Below are 20,895 nucleotides of genomic sequence, written 5' to 3'. Positions count from 1 at the left end.
AGTCAGAACCCTATTACACATTCTGGAGAAGACCGATGGTACTATTGGGTGGATACATGTGAGAACACCTACTTTGAGTTCTCCTGGATCACCTTGATGCTGATTATAACTATTGGAGGTTGCTTTGTTTCCATTAATGCTCGTTCTACCACCGCTAACAAATGACGAAGAGGAGCCAGATACTGCAGATCAAAGCACGGAGCCGGATGAACAACAAAAAACAGAAGAGAGTCGATACCCCTTTTCATATGAACGTAGTTTCTAGAGTTTGAATAGAATAAGGATTCCTTATTGCTCCATGAACGTGAATAGATGACTGGGCGCACCACACGCTCCATAGCCGAACAAATAGTGTGCCAATACCTCCGCTCTATGACCGAACCAGCAGCGCGCCACAATGAGGAACACCAATCACTCAACCTGCAACGCTCCATGGCTCCAGCACTCCGTGGTCAAGCCACCTCTCCATGGCTTCAGCACTCCGTGGTCAAGCCAACTCTCCATGGCTCCAACACTCTGTGGTTAAGTTAGCGCCAATGCTCCAGCATTCCGTGATCCAGCCAGCAAGCCTTCCAATTGCCATTTTCACCATTCCGCAGACTGAAGCCAGTTTCCACCATTCGGTGGACTGAAGCCAGTTTCCACCATTCCGCGGACTGAAGCCAGTTTCCATCATTCCACGGACTGAAGCCAAGCGCCATATCCGCATGTTCCGTGACCTAACCAGCCAGCGCCCATTCCGCGGTCCAAGTTGCAGCGCCATCTTCTCTGCTCCACATCCAGCCAAAGCAGCGCCATCCACCCTTCCAGTGCCATTAACCTAGCTAGCCAAAGAAGTGCCATCTTAGCTGTTCAAAGCAGCACCATATCTGCACTTCCGTAACCTAACTAGCCGGCACCATTCACCTTTCCGCGGACCAAGTTGCAATGCCACCTCTGCCGGTCAGTAGCCAAAGTTGCAACGCTGATACCAACACCCCATGGCCAAGCCAAATTTATGCAAAGCCACCAATGCAAGGGTCACAGATTCTTCAGGCCTCCTGACAAAGGTTAGCCAAATCTTCCTGACGACCTCCTCATGACTTGCTGTTTCGATTTTATCCTTTAATGTCACCATCTCATGCTTACCCCGCAACAATGCCACTGTTCCGAGCTAAGCAGGGGACTTAATGTTGATGGTGGTTTTTAGCTTAGGGTTAAAACTGTAAAACCTTGCATCTGATGTGACGTCACTCTGTAAGGAAACGAAGTCATGAGTGTCAACCTATCCACTGGCATACTTATTGATCCATTCAATATACTTATATAAATTTATCCAGACTGGCGGATGTAGCAACCATCCCAAATTTTCTGTAAATTTCGGCGCCTTGCCTATATTCACTTAATATAAGTTTCTTAGAATGCTTTTTATGCTATGTTCCTCGGCTGAACCCTTAATATTGATATGGCATGACAATTTGTGTTCACTCGCAGCAGAGTAGCACGAATTTCCAAATATCAAGGATAAGGTCTTTGCATAAAGTATTCAATCAGAAAGCATGTTGCTCTCTGGAAATGAACTTAAAGAACTTTGTGTCAACACATGGAATTCAATCAAATGCTTTTGCGCCTTGCGCAGTATACGAGACCTTGCTTGTCGAAAGTAAGCCTAGGCAAACTAGGTAATTGATCCGTCATGGATTAGTAGTAGCAAAATCTTGCCCAGAATCAGAAAACAGGGAACCGCAGCAGCAAAGGGAGGCGTGGCCATGCCTTAGGAGCCACTTCGCTATGCAAACAAGATGCGTCCATAATCAACGGTCATCCTTCCTCATGAGATGCAATCTCGTCCAAGTTCGCCACCGAACTGACAGACTTGTGGAAAGTTTCAAGCAACCAGCTGCCTAAATATAGTGGCCATGGCTACGCCAGGCGCCACTTGTACTACCGTGCCACTGGCATACACGAGCCATGCCACATTGCCACTGGCGTACACTAAAACGCCATTGTGCCATTATCAGGCGCCAACACAAGGTAGCCATAATCAACGGCTACCCTCCTTCATGAAATGCGATCTCAGCCATCGAAGTTCGCCACCGAACTGACAAACATGTGGCAAGTTTTAGGCGACCAGCCAAAACGAGCCAAATAGCATTACATGCTATTTTCCTGCCATAAGTACCTTGACTTTGACTTGCCACACGTAGCAAAGTGCTACATGTTTTCCACGAAAAAACTCGAGACATCAAACATGTCACAAACTGGGGGATGCTCATCAGGGTATTGGTCTGACGGTTTACAGCGTGCGGCGTGCAATGCGCCCGTTACAAGAAAGTGTCATGAAGCGGGACAATTAGTGGTGGTGAAAAGTAACGGTGTAAACGAATTTACTTCCTTCATCATGGAGGCATAGTGTCTGACGGTTACACGAATTCACTTCCTTCATCATGGAAGCATAATGTCTGACGGTTACACGTTACTCTATTTTTCCACCACTCGATCGTGTCCACTTCCTACGAGACTAGGGTACGTTTAAATATGACTTGTATAAATAGGCTTCACCTATTTCCACCAAAGGACAAGTTTTTGGTCGACAACAACACAGTATCTAGAAATCACCTGGTAGCTTTCCATTCTGCTAGCCAGTTCTACTTTCAAATACAAGTCATAAACAACCACACCTTCAGAATCAACTATTGTGGTCTCAACACTCTCTTCGCTTCCCTCCCTAAGACCAGCCCTTCTCCTTCACTTTGTGACCGAAGCAAGCCTGGAACGGCCATTTCTTGGTTTAGGCCAGGATTGTATAGATTGATCTCTCGAGTCAAAAGTACTCACGTGCAGTGCATTGTTTAGGGTTTAGATTCGTTTTTCATCCACACACCCAAAATCACCAGAAACGGTTTTCACCCACAAACACCGAGTTAATCGGAGTGACGTGTTACTCGAATTATATGTTTAAAGTGGTAAAAATAATCGTTGAGTATGACTATTTTTTTATGGTGAAAATTATTACATATTGGAGGGTAAACCTAATCAAGGAAAGGAATATAAAGAAACATTCATAACTGTTAAGTATGATTTTTAAAGAGAATAATTAACAAGATTTTAAGAAGGAAACCTAAATAGAGAAATCATGTTAAATAGGATTTGTTAATGACTTGCACAAATATTAACTAATTAACTAAAAATTAGGAATACATAACGAAACCAAATAAGGTTATGTGGACATTCTGAAATAAATTATGGAGTAAAAATAAAGAATGCATATTAATTAGGACTTTTACAGAGAATTATGAAGAAACTAAATAAGCAAGTTTGTATTAATTGACTCGGCAAGTAACTCGGTTAGGGTCGTATATGATTGGGGATCGGTCCTCCACCGTTCGGGGCATGATTCCCGAGTCGTATTGTATTATATTTAAGAACAGTACTAATTTTATTAGTGTAAGCAATCTTGTAATTCACAAGTGTTAGAGAATTGCTCGGTTGAACCCGCCAAGCGTTGGTATGTCAAGTTTCGTTGTCATATTTTAGTTCCAAAATTCAGGTCACTTGATTAGATTACTCTTTGTTAGGTTAGACTTGAAAGTATAGAAATGTCGAGACATACAAGTATTACTCTGAAGAACCTAGAGAATCTGAAGACGTCTCGACATCAATGAACACATCATCCTTCTGCTCGAGGCTAGTAATACAAGACTTGACTTGTTTCCATTTCTATCTAGTTACTTTCAAGTCGTTTAGAATGAAACGTTAACATGCGAAGTTATAATTAAGAAACTCTAGTATTAGAGACTTGATTGTTCTATTATGATTAACGTGTCAAGGAAAAACATACAAGTTGTATCACAACTTTGGTATATTGAATTATGAAGTATAACATTTATCTTTTGAAATTCGTAATTACGACATAGACACCATCTTTGTAACTTGTTACTAGATTGCGTAGTGAACTTAAGATTAATCCCATGCCTAGAAAGTTATATTTAACTACATGAGTTTAAGGAAGTAGACTTGCGAAACTTGTTTTGAAGTGGAAAGGAATCAATGGGATTGGTGGTTCAATTCCTATTGTGGATCTATAGAAGGACCGATCCCTATTGGGTGATGTATAGCAAGAACGACTCCTATTGGGGATTCATATTAGGAATCTCTTGCAGGTCTGGTCCCAATAGAAAAGCTTAAATTTCGGTTTTACATACACTTTAGGTTTTTGTGAATATCAAATTTGACTTTCTATTATGGAAAGTTCAAGATGTCGACATAGTGAGTAATCTAAACATGTACTAAAATATTACCTTTCATTGTTCAAAAATATTCCTTGATACTCAAGGTGAGATCCCAAAACCAAAATATTTGAGATTTTTTTTAATTAGGGTTTTCGAATTTATATGTTTTATTTTTCCATCAAGTAAAACATATATCTTGAAGATATATTAGTAAATTACACTTATATGCTATCTAATATTGAGTTGTCATCCATGATGGATATCAGCATATATTAGTTGTATATTAGTTGGAATGAGACAAAACTGGAAATTAGTATTGATTGCATATCTTTAGATATTTTCGGTTATGGAAAATTTCTAGATGTCTAATCTACCTTGGTCTATAAGTAGTGAAGTTTGTTGTTCTTACAAACTTATCCTGACACAAGTACTTTATTTTGTAGTCACTGGTAGCCAACTAATAATATTACTTATAATACTATCTTAGAGAGGAGAGTAGCCTAATTAGGCGAAATCTCTTATGTACGTTAGTTTAAAGACTTTTTTGGGATCAAGAAGCGTCTAGATAGTACCGTTGGTGGGAAACTAGAATTTTCATTGTTTTTATATTTCAATTATTGATTTGATTGACTAACGTGGTTAAACCTTGACTGCACCTAGTTTGATTATTCATGAGAGCCTTCTCTTTTGACATAAGGTCACATAAACTAGATCAAGGATTGATCCTAGTTTAGATATGTTTTTACATCTAACGACAGATTTGTGATCATCCATTGTTAACAGACTCCGTTTTGTGCATGATCGATCATAACTGGAATCAAGTTTAGTTGTGCAAGTACTTTTAAGATATTGAAGATTTGAAAACAAAAAGATTTTTTATGTTTTGGATCTTTGTGATTTACTTTGTGTACACACTTGATCATCCGGGATCCGACTTGGCTTTGTTTATCTTTTGATAAACATTTTATTGCTAGTCTTATAGACCGACAATCTATCATCTGGTGGTATTCTTCATGATCCAAATCTGATAGGTTGTAAACCTAGATTTGATTATCTTGATAATCTAGATCTTAGGTGATCTAAAACGAACAAAAGAGTTTATTAAATTAAACAGAAGATCCTTTGTTTAACTCAACTAAATCTTTGATTTATTTTTTGATATTGATAGAGCGGTTACCAAATACAGATTAGTCCTTCACTGTTTCGGAAAACGATCCAACGGAGTTGAGTGCTTGAAGTTTTCACAAGCAGGCGAAGCAACTTAGGATAACAGATTCTATCTTAGGATTCATATGCGTCGACCATATTTGTTGTAGGCGCAAGGATATTGAGGAAACTAAGTAACTAGGGTTAGTTTACTTGGTCTGAACTACGGGAAATTAGTAGTAGTCTTTATATAACGGCTTAATTCTGAGAATATTCAAAATTGAACTAGGTCCCGGAATTTTTCTACATTTGTTGTTTCCTCGTTAACAAAATCTTGTTGTGTGCTTTTACTTTATGTTACTTTCCGTACTATAATTATTACTGTTTTAGTTATAATAAAGTTATTTCACTTATACGTTAATCAAAATACTTGGGTTGATCCCCACAGTTAGATTCAGTTTGAATACATATTTTATATACCAAATGTACACTTTGTGGTTGTTATTTTCTTGACAATCTCTATCATATATTAGATCACACAAGGTGCGTGTCATACAGGTTGATGTCGAAAAAATTATTATCTACTTAGACTCTTCATCATTTCAATTAATGAACCATCTTTGTAAACACTCATCAACGATTCCATCAAAGTTCAAAAACGATTTAAACCCATAAAATCTTTTTTGATAGAGAAGCAGTGGGGATAAACATTTGGTCATCTACAACTCCACTACTTTGAGAAGCAAACACATTTTGTCAATACAATCAAAATCCAATACTAAAACAATAAAAAAAAAACAAAAAATTGGAATTGATATTAATAACAGGTGTTTGTACGAAATTTTCCGGAAAAAAAAATCCAATCTTTATTGTTTTTTGTCTTAAAACCATAGGTAAAACCTTCTAAACATAAAAAAATCAGAATGAGAAAAAAAGGAGAATAACATGAATACATATGTTGATCTTCAATCCATGTCTTCTTCATCCTTCGTCATCCTCATCTTTATGATTTTCTCGTTTTCGTTTTTAAGAAAATTAATAGTCCAGAATGAAATCGAAAAAAAAAAGAAATACGTATTTTAGAAACGGAAAATATTTTCGTCATTACACGCGAATCAGTGGTTTGGTCCCATGAATCAGGGACAATTTGTTCCAATCAAACGAATCAGAATCAAGGGTTAGGTCTGAATCAGGAAGAGAGCCAGGGGTTACAAAAATAAAAAAATAAACGGTCTAACATTTGACTCGTGACGATTGACGAGTCCGCGACCGACTCAGATCAAGATCGCGAGTAAGGTAGACCGATGTAGAACATAAATAAAGCCCAAAGTGATATAAACCGAAAATGCTTACCGTGAAGTAAAGGAATTTTTTTTGCCCAAATGTGGGACTGAGATAAAGGTTAAAGAAAAGTGACATAGCACACATTTGTTACTTCCATAAAAGCACCCCTGGTAATCTATGGTCCCATACTCCCAGGGGCACCACCTTCTTTCCTACATTTGGACAAAGCTTTTTACCCCGCTCTAGTCGGGTCAGATATAAGTGGAAATTAGATAACTATCCTTATTTTTGATGGGCCTTCATAATTATCCCTACTAACAATAATTATATCCATCTCCCTTCTGGAAGGAAATCAATTATATTAGTAATACCAAAAATACCCATGGTAAGGCTTACAAAAACATCGTTTCTTTGTTTTTGTTTTCCAGATCTAAAGTTTCACTTTGCTTCCTCTCCAAAAACATCCGCCGCCATCACAGTTGTTTCTCCCTCTTTTCTTTGCCGCCGTTAATGATAATGATGCTAGTGGTGGAGGATATTAGATCTATTTTCTTACTGTATTTCATAAACATCTATTTTATTAGTTGATTATGATGATGGTGATGGCGGCAATGGTGGTGGTGGAGGAGGATATCAGTTCTTTATTCCGCCAGGTGTTGTTGATGATGACGGCGATGAGATAGGTGATGGTCGTGGCGGTGGAGGAAGATATAAAATCTCCGTTCTATTAGATAATGACGACGGTGGTGGTGGAAGAAAATATCAGATTTATGTTTATAATGACGGTGGCGATGGAGAAGGTATGTGTTTCAATCCATTATTGTTTCAGTCGTATAACGAATTGAGGTTTCAACATACAAATGGGAACTCCTTTACTGGTCCCACTATTACACACTATGGATTATATTTTTAAGGTTGTAATTGAGTTTTTATTTTTAAACCCGAGAGATGAATGAATGATTTAGCCTGCATCATGTGATTACAGTAGCTTAGGTTGTAGATTTGATATCTGGTTATGTATTATGTCACACGTATTATGCTTTTAAATATGATCTATTAATTTTTTTTTTTTTTTTTTTTGTATTGCACGTTTTAGTGATTGGTCTAATCAATTTTCACTATTCTGATAGAAATGGTATGGAATTGAATTCATATTTGGGCGTTCATCTACCTTAATCAGTAGTGGTGGTGGTGGAGCAAGAAGGTAGTCTACTCATGGTATGTTTTAGAGAAAGATACTCCTAAATTGTTGTTGATTCTAATTTTTTATGAGATCAACTATTATTGTTGATCCCATTTACTCAATATAAACGCATCAGAAACAAAGATCAAACATTACCATTTGTTCATGTATATCTCTGGATTTCGGTTTTTATGGGATCAATTCTTGTTGTTGACTCAATTTTTTATGGAATCAACTCTTATTGTTGATAACATTTTTTTGGATTAGTATAATCATGCTTGTAATTTAAATCATCTAAAGTTCTTCAAATGTTGAATTTGTGGTGTAATGGTAGCATGACTGACTCCATGTCAGATGATGCATGTTCGACTCACGCCAAGTTCACTCCATTTACATGGATCAACTTTCATTGTTGATCCAATTTAGGAGATCAACAACTGTTGTTGATCTCCTAAATTGGATAAACATTTACTGTTGATCCTTTTTTTTTTATCAACTACTGTTGTTGATCCTCTAAATTGGATCAACTTCTACTGTTTATTCTATTTTTATTTGGATCAACTACTATTGTTGATACAAAATTATCTGAACCAGTGGTGGCGGTGGCGGATTAGTGGTGGCGGCGACAGACTAGAGGTGGTGGTGGTGGCGGACTAGTGGTGGTGGCAGAGGCGACTAGTGGTAGTGGCGGACTGATGGTGGTGGTGACGGAGTGGTGGTGGAATATTAGTGGTTGTGGCGGTTGGTAAGTGGTGATCGTTGAATGATGGCGGTGGAATGGTAGTTGAATGTTGGTGGTGGTGGTGGATCGTTGGTGGTGGTGAAGTGGGAGAGGAACAAATTTGTTCCATTTTGAAATAAAGAAAAATATTATATGGGTGAGGGTATTAAGTTAATCCACTTTTAAATAGATAAGGTTATTAAAAGGAGAGACATATGTATTGTTGTATAATGATATATATGTTGGGTGTTAAAAGTAGGGACAGATAATTAATATGCCCCAGATATAAACCTGAGGAACATGTTTCTTATCGGAAAATGATAAACTTACCAAGCAGAGAAACCCGTAGAATCTGTGGCCCTAGTTAGAAATTCGGGATAAGGGTAGTAATTCGGGACGACATACCTACGGGAATTATACGGATTCGGATTGGTCGGATTCGGTCAAAATCCGGTCAATGGTTCGTTGTTCGGACAATAGTTCGGAACGGCATACATACGTACATATTCGTTTTACAAATGTGAGTTCGGCACTTAAAATTCGGCTTATATATATGATAAATAGATAAGTATTATGACCTTATTACGAGACTAATTTTATTTGTATATGATTTATAAGATGGAAAAAAATGTTTTAGCGTGATTATTTAACAAAAAGTAAACAATTTAATCACATAAATGTATTATAAAACGAGTTTATATACATTTAAACAAAAATTAACACATAAAACACTGGTTAAACAACTACCAATAGAAAATTTTAACTGAATAATTGTATTTAAATAAAAAGTATGTACAAAATCAAACAAAATCCAATCAAAAGAACTCTGGTCAGAGAGATACCCTATTGGAGAGCGAGGTTGGACGCGAATTAGGTTCGGAGTTCTAGTTCGGATTATCACTTGGATTCGGTCAGTTTGTATACGTTCACGAATCATTCGTGTGGTCCATATAACCGTGAATTAGATTCGGAGTTCAAATAATTCGGAAATATCATTCGGGTTCGGTCAATTCGGATATGTTCGCGAATCATTAAGGAATAATTCGGAATTACTAAGTAGGTACGTGGCTTCTCACAAATCTATGATCCCACCACAAAACAGTGACCCCTTACTCAGCTTCAGTGGATGCGGGCCCACAGATACGTGAGAGGCCACCTATTCTGCAGGTTTCTCAGCTCGGTAGGTCTATCTGTTCTGTTCCCGTTTCTTATTAATCAATTGAGCACTGACAATCAATTGAGCACTGACAGACGGAAGCCTAGTGAAGACAATATGACGAAGAACATAAATGTGGTTCTAATCGGGTGTGGTGGTGTTGGAAAACAGCTTATTCAACACATAATCAACTCTAGATCCCTTCACTCTAAACTGGTAAAACACTTGATTCTCTAGCATTTCTTTTTCAGGCTTATTCTGAAGGTCTCGTAATCTAGACTAAGTAGAAAAAAAAAATCTAGGGTTCTAAAACTGAAACCTTGTCTTGTTTCTTTCTCTATATGTAGGGATTGCACTTGCGAGTTGTGGGTGTATGTGATAGTACATCATTTCTGGTTTTACCTCATGTATCTGATAGTAAATCGGAGTTCAATGATTCATTGCTCTTGGAAATTTGTCGGGTTAAATCATCTGGCTTATCTCTCTCCACTCTCAGTAATGCCCGTTCAGGTAAAAAAAAAGTGAATCCTGCTGCTGTCTTTCTTTTATTGGTACAAATGAGTAGTAGGTTGATTGCGTTATGGATACAAGTAGAGAAGAATTATGACCCTCTGCTGTCAATGCAGATTTCATCTTTTCTTGATTACTTTCACTGTATTCTGAATTTGACTTTAGGGAAAGTGTGAAATAGAGTTTCAAATAGGAAAAAAAAATAAAGAAGGAAAAACATGTTACTCCTGACACTATATTTAGCCTCAGCAATTGTGATTTCAGAGTTAGTCATATCTTCTTGAGTACTTCACTTTCAATGTTCGTTCAGTGTTTTTATTTTTCTGTTTGGATCAAGTGGTAATGAATTAGCTTGCTTGTTTTTATGATTAAGGTTTCGAACAGTGATGTTGATGTCCTGAGAATCTTGGGATTCTTCATCTGACTAACCGAAGTAACTAAGCAATTAATACTGTTTTTTCTTTTTTTGTACTTGTACTAGGTGAATGCCAAATATTCACAAAAAAGGAATCTACAGATAAAATTTTGGATACTGCTAAACTTCTCGGAAGATCAACTGGTTCGTAGCGTATCCAGGTTAAGGTGTTGTTTTGATGTGGATTTGTTTATATCCAATGTTTAGTGTTACGCCACATGTGGAATTTTGAGCATTAGACTCTCATTTCTGAAAATTTTATGACTGTACTGTGAAGTTCACCTTTTACTGTGAGTGAAAGTATTTTAGTAGCTGTAGAGGTTCACCTGCAATCAGCCTGTAGCAGCTTTTACAGCTGTCGTTGATTTGCTAAACCCTCTTTTCTTCCAAATAGGTTTGGCATTTATTGATTGCTCTGCCAGTTCTGAGACCATTGGAATCCTAACCAAAGTTGTTGACTTCGGTTGCTGTTCTGTGCTAGCAAACAAGAAGCCTCTTACATCTTCACTGGTAACTTGTCTAACTATGTTCATCAATGAAATTACATTTGTAACCAATTTAAAACAGACTGAACTTTTAATTAGCCATAAAAGGTCCTCTTTAACCATGCAGTTTTTGGCTTTGTCATATTTGTTTAAAGAAGGGGTACATTGGAGGATCTCCTGTCTAGTATTCATGTTGTTGTTTGTCATGCATGCAGGAGGATTATGAGAAGTTGTTCTCACACCCACGACGCATTCGACATGAATCAACTGTAAGTAACACTATCTCTTTCTACTTGAAGGTTAAGTCTTGCAGTAGTATTTTGTTACTTAGAATTGTTTTTTTTTCTTGCTGGTGTTATAGCAAGACCTAACTACTAAAGGAAAGATTGTGATGCGGTGTACTCTGGTTCCTAGTCCCTAGTATATCATCATTCTAAGTTGCTTGGAAATTAGAAAATTAACTACATGTCTCTAGTATTAGAGAACAATGTCTCTTGTCATGTTTATAACGTACAAAGCCGCGCTTTTCTTGATCTTGACATCTTGTGCTTATCTTGAAATTCCTTAAATGTGTGGTCTTAGTCTCTGTCAGTGTTGCCACCATTTGAGGAAGAGTATGTCATATATATGGAGAATTTTGAAAGGTGGGAAACTGGGAATATTATAAATGCCCTCCATTTTGGTTGACCTTGCACAAATACCCCCCAAGGGGTAATTTTTTTTTTTTTTTTTGAGTCAACTTGAGAAAGTTGCTTCCACTTTTGGAAGCAACTTGTATAAAGTTGCGTCCACTTCTGGAAACAACTCGTGCTAGTTGCTTCCACTTTTAGAATTTGGAGTGTTATTTAAGTTGATTAAGGGTATATTTTAAAAGGTAGATTTCGAGGGGTATTTAAAAAGTTTTCCTTTTGAAAGTTGATGCCCCCAAACTAGCATCCTGCAGTCAACGGGAAGTAGCATGTTTCATCCCAATACCGATTTGCATGATTTGCTTCTGCCTTTTTCTTGGTTGATGAAGCTTCCCCTATGACAACTTGTATTATTGTGTGTGTGTAACTTGCATTAGATATATTCTGCGCTCCTAGTTTGACAATGTGGTGCTTGTTAGAAACCCCTTTTATCAGCTTTGATGTGGCAGCTGTGACTGTAATTTTAAAATCAGATATGACGGTTGATTTCCTTAGTATCCTTTACTTAAAGTTAAATTGAAGTTTCAAATATCTGTTCTTTGATGTAGAAAACTAAGCATATGATCCAGTCCCTGGAGTTGTAATACTTTCTAGTCTAGGGCTTCCACTACATCGTGAATCATTTTCCGGCTTTTCATTAGTTCCCATTTTACTGGAATGTAAACAAAGTGAGCATCACTATGAGGGGTTTAGAAGACAAGCATTCCAGAGATACATGAATTGAACTTAGATTAATTTCTTCAGAACTGAATGGCTTGATCGCTGTTTCTAATGTCTATTATGCATCCACAAAATTGTGTCTTTTAAAACGTTATACCTAACAAATGCTTCTTCAAAATTGTTAAAATTTAGTCATAACTTATACCTTAACTGGTAGCTTTGTTTATCATGGTAGGTTGGTGCTGGTCTTCCGGTGATAGCATCGATAAATCGCATACTTACATCTGGAGACCCCATCCATCGGATTATCGGAAGTTTTAGTGGTACCAACTTGTTGAAGGAATCTGTTTCATAATCTTTGCTTATTGTTTGCTACTTAATGTTTATCTATGTTAATATTCTTACGCTTTCTGATGGTTTTTTGGTATTTTTCCTAACAGGGACACTAGGATATGTAATGAGTGAAGTCGAAGGAGGAAAGCCACTTAGCGAAGTTGTCAGAGCAGCTAAAGGCCTTGGATATACCGAACCAGGTTTGCTAATATATTTAAGTCTTGGTTTCTTGTTGTACTTAACGATATGAAACTTTATTCTAAATGTAATTCTAGTGTAATCTGATTGTTATTTTGTCTACAGATCCACGTGATGACCTTGGCGGGATGGATGTCGCTAGAAAGGTGTGCATATTTCCTGTTAATTGATATCCTAAATACTTGTTAGCCTTCGTTGTTTATCAACATGGGCATAGCCTTGAATTGCATCATAGAGCAAGCAAAATGTGGTTTCTCGGTGGTGCAGCAACCCCGTGAAGAACGCGAATAATTGTATCATGTATTTTATAATGATACCAAAAATTATTCATATCAAAAATCTGGTTACAGTTGTGTTAAATCAAGCTCACAGCGGGCTCACAAGAAGCTTTACTTATGTTTGGAAATGTCAATTTTCATGATATTGAAACAGGCTTTGATCCTTGCTCGGCTTCTCGGTTGGCGGATCAATTTAGATAGTATAAAGGTTAGGCATACTAATTTTTCTGTGCCCAGCCATGTGTTTGTGTTGATTTTCTGTCAATACAGAAAGAAACTTATATTTTAACAAATGAGGAAGATATTTTTGTTTCTAATTTGCAGGTTGAAAGCTTATATCCGGATGAAATGGGTCCTGATAAAATGTCTGTGGAGGACTTCTTGTCCAGTGGTCTTCCATCACTGGATGATGATATCAGAAAGAGATTTGGAGTAGCACTTCAAATGGGAATGTGCTCCGATATGTCTGTTCCATTGAGGGATCAAGGTAGTTATTAAGGTTTTGTTTTGCCACATAACCAGACTTATGTTATCCTGTTTCTGAAATCTTCAATTGACATGGTGAGTTATGGATAATTATTTGCAACAGTTAAATCAAAATCTGCATTAACTTAGCAGAAAATATCTTAGTGAGTGTTTTTTTTTCAAAAATTTGGAGCAAGAAGATCAATTCTTTAAGGGAAAAGCAGAGTAAAGCAAACTCCCACCCCCTGGAACTTGTCAAGCTATTGTGGTTCTTTGTGCACCCAACTAATCCTGGGACCGATATCTGGTAGTCCTCATTGAAAGTGAGATAGGCCAGATGGCTCAACTCTTTTTCTATTTACACCTTCTGGTGAAAAAAAGTTCAGGTACTGAAATAAGGTTTAAGCTATCTGGGTTACTTGTCTACAGATCCATGACAGGAAGTTAATGTGGGGGAATAGTACAGTTTCAGTTATCATCTGGTTTTTCTTGTGCTATATTAACTGATTATTTAATATACATGCAACGTTTCTCTTGATCTATATCAAAGAGGAATTCCTTATATTGTAGGATATTTTTATAAAAAATCATTATAGGGTTCTTTCGCTTTTTGGTTTCCCTCTTGTCTTTGGATCGCATAGCAAGTTGTTATGGTAATAAACAGTAAAATATACTTCAAGAAGAGACGATGTGCCATTTTCCAAGTAGAGATACTTCGCGTTATGTTTTGTTTTGTCTAAACTTTACTGAACCCCATTTTCCGAATGAAACTAACAGTACTCTTTCCTTGTCAGTTGTCAGGTTGGGATCAAAGAACTTCCAAAAGATTCTCCTCTGGGCAGATTGAAAGGAAGCGATAATGTGGTAAACTTCTCATTGTATATGTTCATCTTGTACTTCTGTTGATAGTCAGAATAAATGTGTGGACTGTGGAGAAGCCCTCGGGCTTAAATGTCATCAAAATGTTTCTAATATATGAAACTAAATTAGAGGATTCAAAAAGGATAGTTGTTAGATTTCTCTTTAATGCACTCAAAACAAACAGACTGATATACGTATGTGAAAGAGTAAATAACCTTATTTCGGTTGGTGCACTTGCAGTTGGAGGTATACAGCAGGTGCTACAATGAGTTGCCCTTGGTCATTCAAGGTGCGGGAGCAGGCAATGACACAACAGCAGCCGGCGTCCTGGCCGATATTCTTGATCTTCAGGACCTCTTTCCTTGACCAAGAAAATCTCTTTAACTAGAAACTAGGACTATTTCATGGTCACGAATTTTAATTGTATCATGCAAGCCTGGGACTCTGATTAGGGATGTTTTATGCTTGGATATGTAAAAACTGCCTAGGTTTAAACATTTAGGCTGTTATCAATTACGGTATGGTTTAGTTTAAAGTTACTGAGTTGCTTAAAAATTATTTCTGAGGAATCCCAGAAGCCATTGTCAGTTAATTAGCCTTTTCTGGTTTTATTTGGATGAAGTTCTCTCACAGTTGAATTGTTAAAAATTTAGCCATTCCGGCGTCCACATTATGCCTTAAACAGATGATCATCTAAAGTGACGTCTGTAACATCCATGAGTATGGACTATGAGATTTTCACACTAATTTTACGGGAAAACCTAAGTGATATTACCCGATTTAACGGGAATGGAAGTTGGGCGAACCAAAGGTCCATGGATTTGGTTTTTTGGCATTCAGTATTTCTGCCTTATGATTGAGCTCTTTCAGACCTTAATCGGTTGCAATGGTAACAAACCAACAGCGTAGGGTTGCAGACTTGCACGGAGTTACCCTTTCTGGGATTTCTCGGAATAGAATAAGCAAAAACGCTACACAAAATCAGAGCAAGGGCAGCAGGCACACCCTTCTATTTTCTTCACAGCAGTATCTTAAATCTTTTCAAATATAACAAGAGAAAAGAATTACAAGAAAATGTTGTACTTGGACGCTTTTGTTAAACTCCATCTTGAAGCTCTCTGTTCTAACAACACTAGAGCAGCAGGCAAACAACAAAATATGTACACGGTGAAGATCGAGAATGGTGAATTGATTCTATCCAGTGCACATACACACGGCCATGCCAACTGGTCGATCCTCTTCCTGAAACAGCAAATAGCAAGTGTAAGTCAATTGATAGTAATGCTCATTATGCTGTTAGAGAGAAACTGATAACAGGAGAATATATTTGGGAAACTAAATGGCACATAGTCTGTGCAAATTGTATTCTCTCATCCGTAGTTCTACTGCACAATCTTCAAAACTAACTTTGATTTTCTGCAGACCAGTTATGAACCGTAACCTGCAACTAACCATCTTACATTTTAAAAACCAAGTACTAATGTAAATGGAAAAATAAGATAAATTCTGATAAAGTACTGCAGTATGGTAAGTCGATAATCTGCACCTATACTCGTTATACAATTGGGTAGTCGAACTTCTTAAAAGAGTAACTGCAGTAGTCTACCAAGCAGACAAATATCAAACAGTGTTTGACGGATACCGTTCATTGCAGTTTCTACCAGTGTCAGGTTAAAGAGGTTAATAAATAGGTACTTACTCTTCAATTTAGAGAAAGTGGTTGTAATACAGACGAAGATGGTCCGAGATAATCGATAGAAATTTCAAATCTGTTACTATCATTTTTTATTTTGTTGTTGGCAAATTTAATTTTGCCCTTAACTTGTTTTAGAAAAAATCAAACCAAGAATCAAGAGAGTGTTTAAGAAGGTAGACCTGATCAAGGAAGAGTAGGAACCGTAGATGTAGTAGAATTAGTTTGCAGTTCCCTTCTGAGCTCCTTGACAAGTGCAGCAAGTGACTCAGGATTCAAACCCTTTTCACAAAGAGCAACGAGGACTGAAAGTGTGTGGCGATCCAACCCTGTTTCTAGAATGTTCGACATTTGAAAAGCTAGTTCCAATGATTCTCGAGCATTCCTTGAAGCCTCTGGATCCATATTAACGTAGTAGACTGATAAAAATCTGAAGGAAATGACAAATTAAAGCCTGTTTAGAAGTAATAACCAGTAGAATAACAAGTCAAAAACTTATCCCATTACATGCTCCTATTAGAATTCGTTCCAATTGCTTCGAATTCTGCTGAATTAAGCTACAGTTATTCCTCTACCAACGCCTTAAAAATTCAATTAAGTGTGGTAAATTAAGTAGAAATAAGACATAAAACGTTAATTCTTAAAACAGCTAGGGTTTATTCCTACTCCAATCATTTCCACACAAATAACGAATTCCCCATTACCAATTTTCAAACAACTAAACAATATCTAACTTACAACCTACCCTATAAGTCAAAACTTAAAACTCAATGAAGAATTTAATCAAACGCTTGATATCATTTTTTTTCCGTTCCCCCTCTTAAAATTTGAATCAATATGTAACTGATAAAAACCTTACCTAATAACATACACAGTAGCAGAAAGATCTTCAATACTTGCACAAGTTCGGAGTAGCCTCGATAGTTAGGTTTTCAACTTTTATGGGTTCGACTTCTTCTCGGAGTCTTTATCTTTTTACCTCTCAGCAGCCTCTATGAGAGTCCAAAACGCATGTGCACTCCCTGTAAATGTTTAAAACAACAAAAGTTCTTTACAAACCATTGGTAGTTGAACCAGACCCACTTTTGTTTGTGAACTGGGGGCTCTCCAAAATAATCAGGTGCCTCACCAAATTTATCCTCGCGTTTTTAGGGGCCACTCAAAAGAATTTAGGGGCCATCAATTTATACTCACCAAAGACTCTAGTTAAGGGGTACCCTATATGATATTGAAGTTACATAAATGCCCTTCTGGTAAAACTGTATAAAAACCAAATCAAAAACAATTCTACTCATTTCAACTCTTCTTCTTCCAGTTTCATATTATCTTCCGATTGTGGAAGAAAAAAAAAATTTCCTCGTTCAACCGAAACATCGCCGCGAATCGTAAAATCAAAACATCGTCGATTCGATTATAAAAAGATGGATAACAGAAATGAAACTCACAGACCTAGAACCAAAAATGTTGCTCGGGGTATCGATCCAAACATTGGAATTTTAGCAAGAAATAAAGAAATTCTTGCTGCAAATGAAGAAGAACGCGAAGAACGCGAAGAACAAGTACCCGGCAATGTAGTCGGTGGTGGCGATTCCGAGACTCAAACACTTCGTCAACTTCAAATGGCCCCAATTAGGTAAGAATCTATCATTTTTGGGGTTTATTTCGCTTTAATTTGTCGAATCGAGAAAAAAAATTTCTAGGGTTTTCGGTTATTTATCCAGATTCAGACGATATGCATGCTCATTTACTACCGAATGTAGTTGTGTTCTTCATTTCTCAAGAACATCGACAGTATTCGGGAGAAAGATTTGATAATTATCTGCCGAATATTGGTGGCCATATCTTCCTGGATACAAACTGCTAATAATCGGTAGTTTAATGAATTTTTTGTCTACCGAATATATTTAAGTAGACACACAGTATTCGGAAGAACACTCACTACCGAATGTATATACTGAAAAAATCTCAAGGAAAAATCCCATTTTGGGGCCAGTATTTATTCGGAAGACAATATAATGTTTTATACCTCCGATTGTGTAGGATAAAATTTTAGAGTTTCTGAACTCCAGTTGATGAATATTCGGTTGTAAACATGTTTAGTTATATTCCGATTGTTTTTCATTCGGAAAAAATATGTGTCTTCTTACTTTCGAATTTGTACATTCGGGTTATAGATGTGCACTTTGTCTTCCGATTGTGTAGGATGAAAAATTTACAGCTTTTGAACTCCAATTGATGTATATTCGGTTGCAAATATGTTTAGTTAGCTTCCGATTGTTTTGTATTTGGGAACAATATGTGTCTTCTTACGTCCGAATGTGTACATTCGGGTTATATTTCCATACTTTGTCTTCCGATTGTATAGTTTGTAAATATTGTTCCTTTCTTTGTTGTTTAGACAAAGTCGAGAAGGGAGGAAGAAAGTGACAGCTAGTGCTAGGAGGGAAAGGAGTGCCAAAGATAATTCAGGTGCTCAACAAAGCGAACAAGAACAAAGCAGTCAACAAGGAGTGCAACCAACTGTTGAACAACAAGGCAGTGAACAAGGGGTGCGACCAAGTGTTGAACAAGCCGCTCAACAAAGTGCAGGACCAAGTGTTGAACCAGTTGATCCAGTGGAAGGAGTAGAAGAAGAAGGACAACCAAGTGGTGCCCAAAAATCCAAAAAAGGAAAAGATGTTGTAAGGAAGGATATTGCTAAGAAAGCATCACATCTTGTCCCTCAGCACTTGAAGAAGAAGGGTATTCCAGCAGGCACAATCCTTGGACTACCAGCGGATGGAGGAAAATTGCTATTTGGATACAAAGACTCATGGGCCAGAGAAATATATGAAACCGAGGTAATAAAATTACTATTTTTTATTAATGTATTGTCTTTGTGTTATATCGTAATACTTGTATTAAGGATTTTTTTATGTACTTTAATAGGATCATCAAGATGCGGTCCGTCTACTCAAACCTACCGCCGCACCAACAAAAATGCTTGCGTGGCCTTTATCCGGTGAATGTGAAAGGTTCAAGACAATTGTTGCCAACTCGGGGTTAGCTAATGCCGCCGAGAATTCATTGTTGGAACATGATCGTGTGGCCATATCGGCGTTCGTGGAGAGAATGTATCCTGAGACCGATACTTTCCATATGCCGTTTGGGGAGATGACGATCACCCCGGATGATGTTGTGCAGATTCTTAACCTTCCCGACCAAGGCACAGCTGTGAAGTTTAACTACACAAAGCAGTTAAGTTGGGCACAACTTTGTTCTCTAACTAACAAGTGCTTAGGTTGGGATGAAGAGACAACAACAGCAGAGTTTAGGAGGCATGCAAGTTACAGAACAAGACAGATCAACATTACAGCTTTGATGAATATGTTTCGAGGCACCTTGGAGAAGGAAAAGAATGGAACGTTAACTGATGAGCAAGTGAACCACGCTGCCACCGCATATCTCCTTTGTGTATTGGGATGTGTCATATTCCCCAATACTTCTGGCAACCGGATCGACGCCAACCTTATACAACTTTTGGATCCTCTCCATGAAGTCGGTGACTATTCTTGGGGCACGACATGCCTAGCATTCTTGATGGAAGAGTTGAGAAAGGCTTCGAGGCTAGGAACCTGCCAAGTTGCCGGGAATGTGGCTCTATTGCAGGTTTTTTCTTTAACTCTATAACTCACTCTATAGTTATTCAGTAGAAAATACATATGATGCATATCCATAACTCCAAATGACGCATATTCGGTAGGAAATTATCCATCTCTTTTCCCGAATGTTGGTTATTCGGTGGTTAAGTACTTACTTTGTTTTCCGATTATATACAATCGGAAATATTCTTTTGATATTAGAACCGAATATACATGCCAGAAAAGCTATAGGTTACTGAACTCCAAATGACGCATATTCGGTAGGAATTGATCCATCTTTTTTTTTCCCGAATGTTGGTTATTCGGTGGCTAGGTACTTAATTGTTTTCCCGATTATATACAATCAGAAATATTCTTTTGATATTAGAACCGAATATACATGCCAGAAAAGCTATAGGTTACTGAAATCCAAATGACGCATATTCGGTAGGAATTGATCCATCTTATTTTCCGAATGTTGGTTATTCGGTGGCTAGGTACTTAATTGTTTTCCGATTATATACAATCGGAAATATTCTTTTGATATTAGAACCGAATATACAGGCCAGAAAAGCTATAGGTTACTGAACTCCAAATGACGCATATTCGGTAGGAAATGATCCATCTTATTTTCCGAATGTTGGTTATTCGGTGGATAGGTACTTTTGTTTCCGATTATATACAATCGGAAATATTCTTTTGATATTAGAACCGAATATACAGGCCAGAAAAGCTATAGGTTACTGAACTCCAATGACGCATATTCGGTAGGAATGATCCATATATATTTTCGAATGTTGTGTATTCGGTGGATAGCTACTCAGTTTTGTTTCCGATTATATATAATCGGAAATTATGTTTGGAAATTACTACCGAATATACACAATCTATTTACTAAAAACTTGGTTTCTTATGTATATAGGCATGATCTATGACCACTTCCCTATCCTGAAGTTGGCCGGAGAGAACCCGGGGTGGTGCAAAGGT

General features: G+C 37.4%; 1 protein-coding gene and 1 pseudogene across 1 annotated transcript; one reads left to right on the top strand and one right to left on the bottom strand.

Moving 5' to 3' along the window:
* Window positions 1–9,552: 9,552 nt before the first annotated feature.
* Window positions 9,553–15,212, top strand: LOC113287291 (annotated as a pseudogene).
* A 364-nt stretch (window positions 15,213–15,576) lies between these two features.
* LOC113287292 (mitotic-spindle organizing protein 1A-like) lies at window positions 15,577–17,332 on the bottom strand. Its single transcript, XM_026535996.1, has 3 exons — window positions 17,148–17,332; window positions 16,471–16,718; window positions 15,577–15,837 (listed from the first exon to the last, which is right to left on the bottom strand). The coding sequence occupies exon 2, from the start codon at window positions 16,691–16,693 to the stop codon at window positions 16,475–16,477; it is 219 nt and encodes a 72-aa protein (XP_026391781.1). The 5' UTR covers window positions 16,694–16,718; window positions 17,148–17,332; the 3' UTR covers window positions 15,577–15,837; window positions 16,471–16,474.
* Window positions 17,333–20,895: the final 3,563 nt, after the last annotated feature.

Source organism: Papaver somniferum, chromosome 6, assembly GCF_003573695.1.
Source record: "Papaver somniferum cultivar HN1 chromosome 6, ASM357369v1, whole genome shotgun sequence".
Taxonomy (NCBI): Eukaryota; Viridiplantae; Streptophyta; class Magnoliopsida; order Ranunculales; family Papaveraceae; genus Papaver; species Papaver somniferum.
Note: the sequence above shows the minus strand (reverse complement) of the source record. Positions and strands in the feature narration are given on the sequence as shown.

Bases quoted from the DNA above. Each gene is read 5' to 3' on its own strand.
- LOC113287292 (XM_026535996.1), bottom strand. From the start codon at position 16,693: ATGGATCCAGAGGCTTCAAGGAATGCTCGAGAATCATTGGAACTAGCT.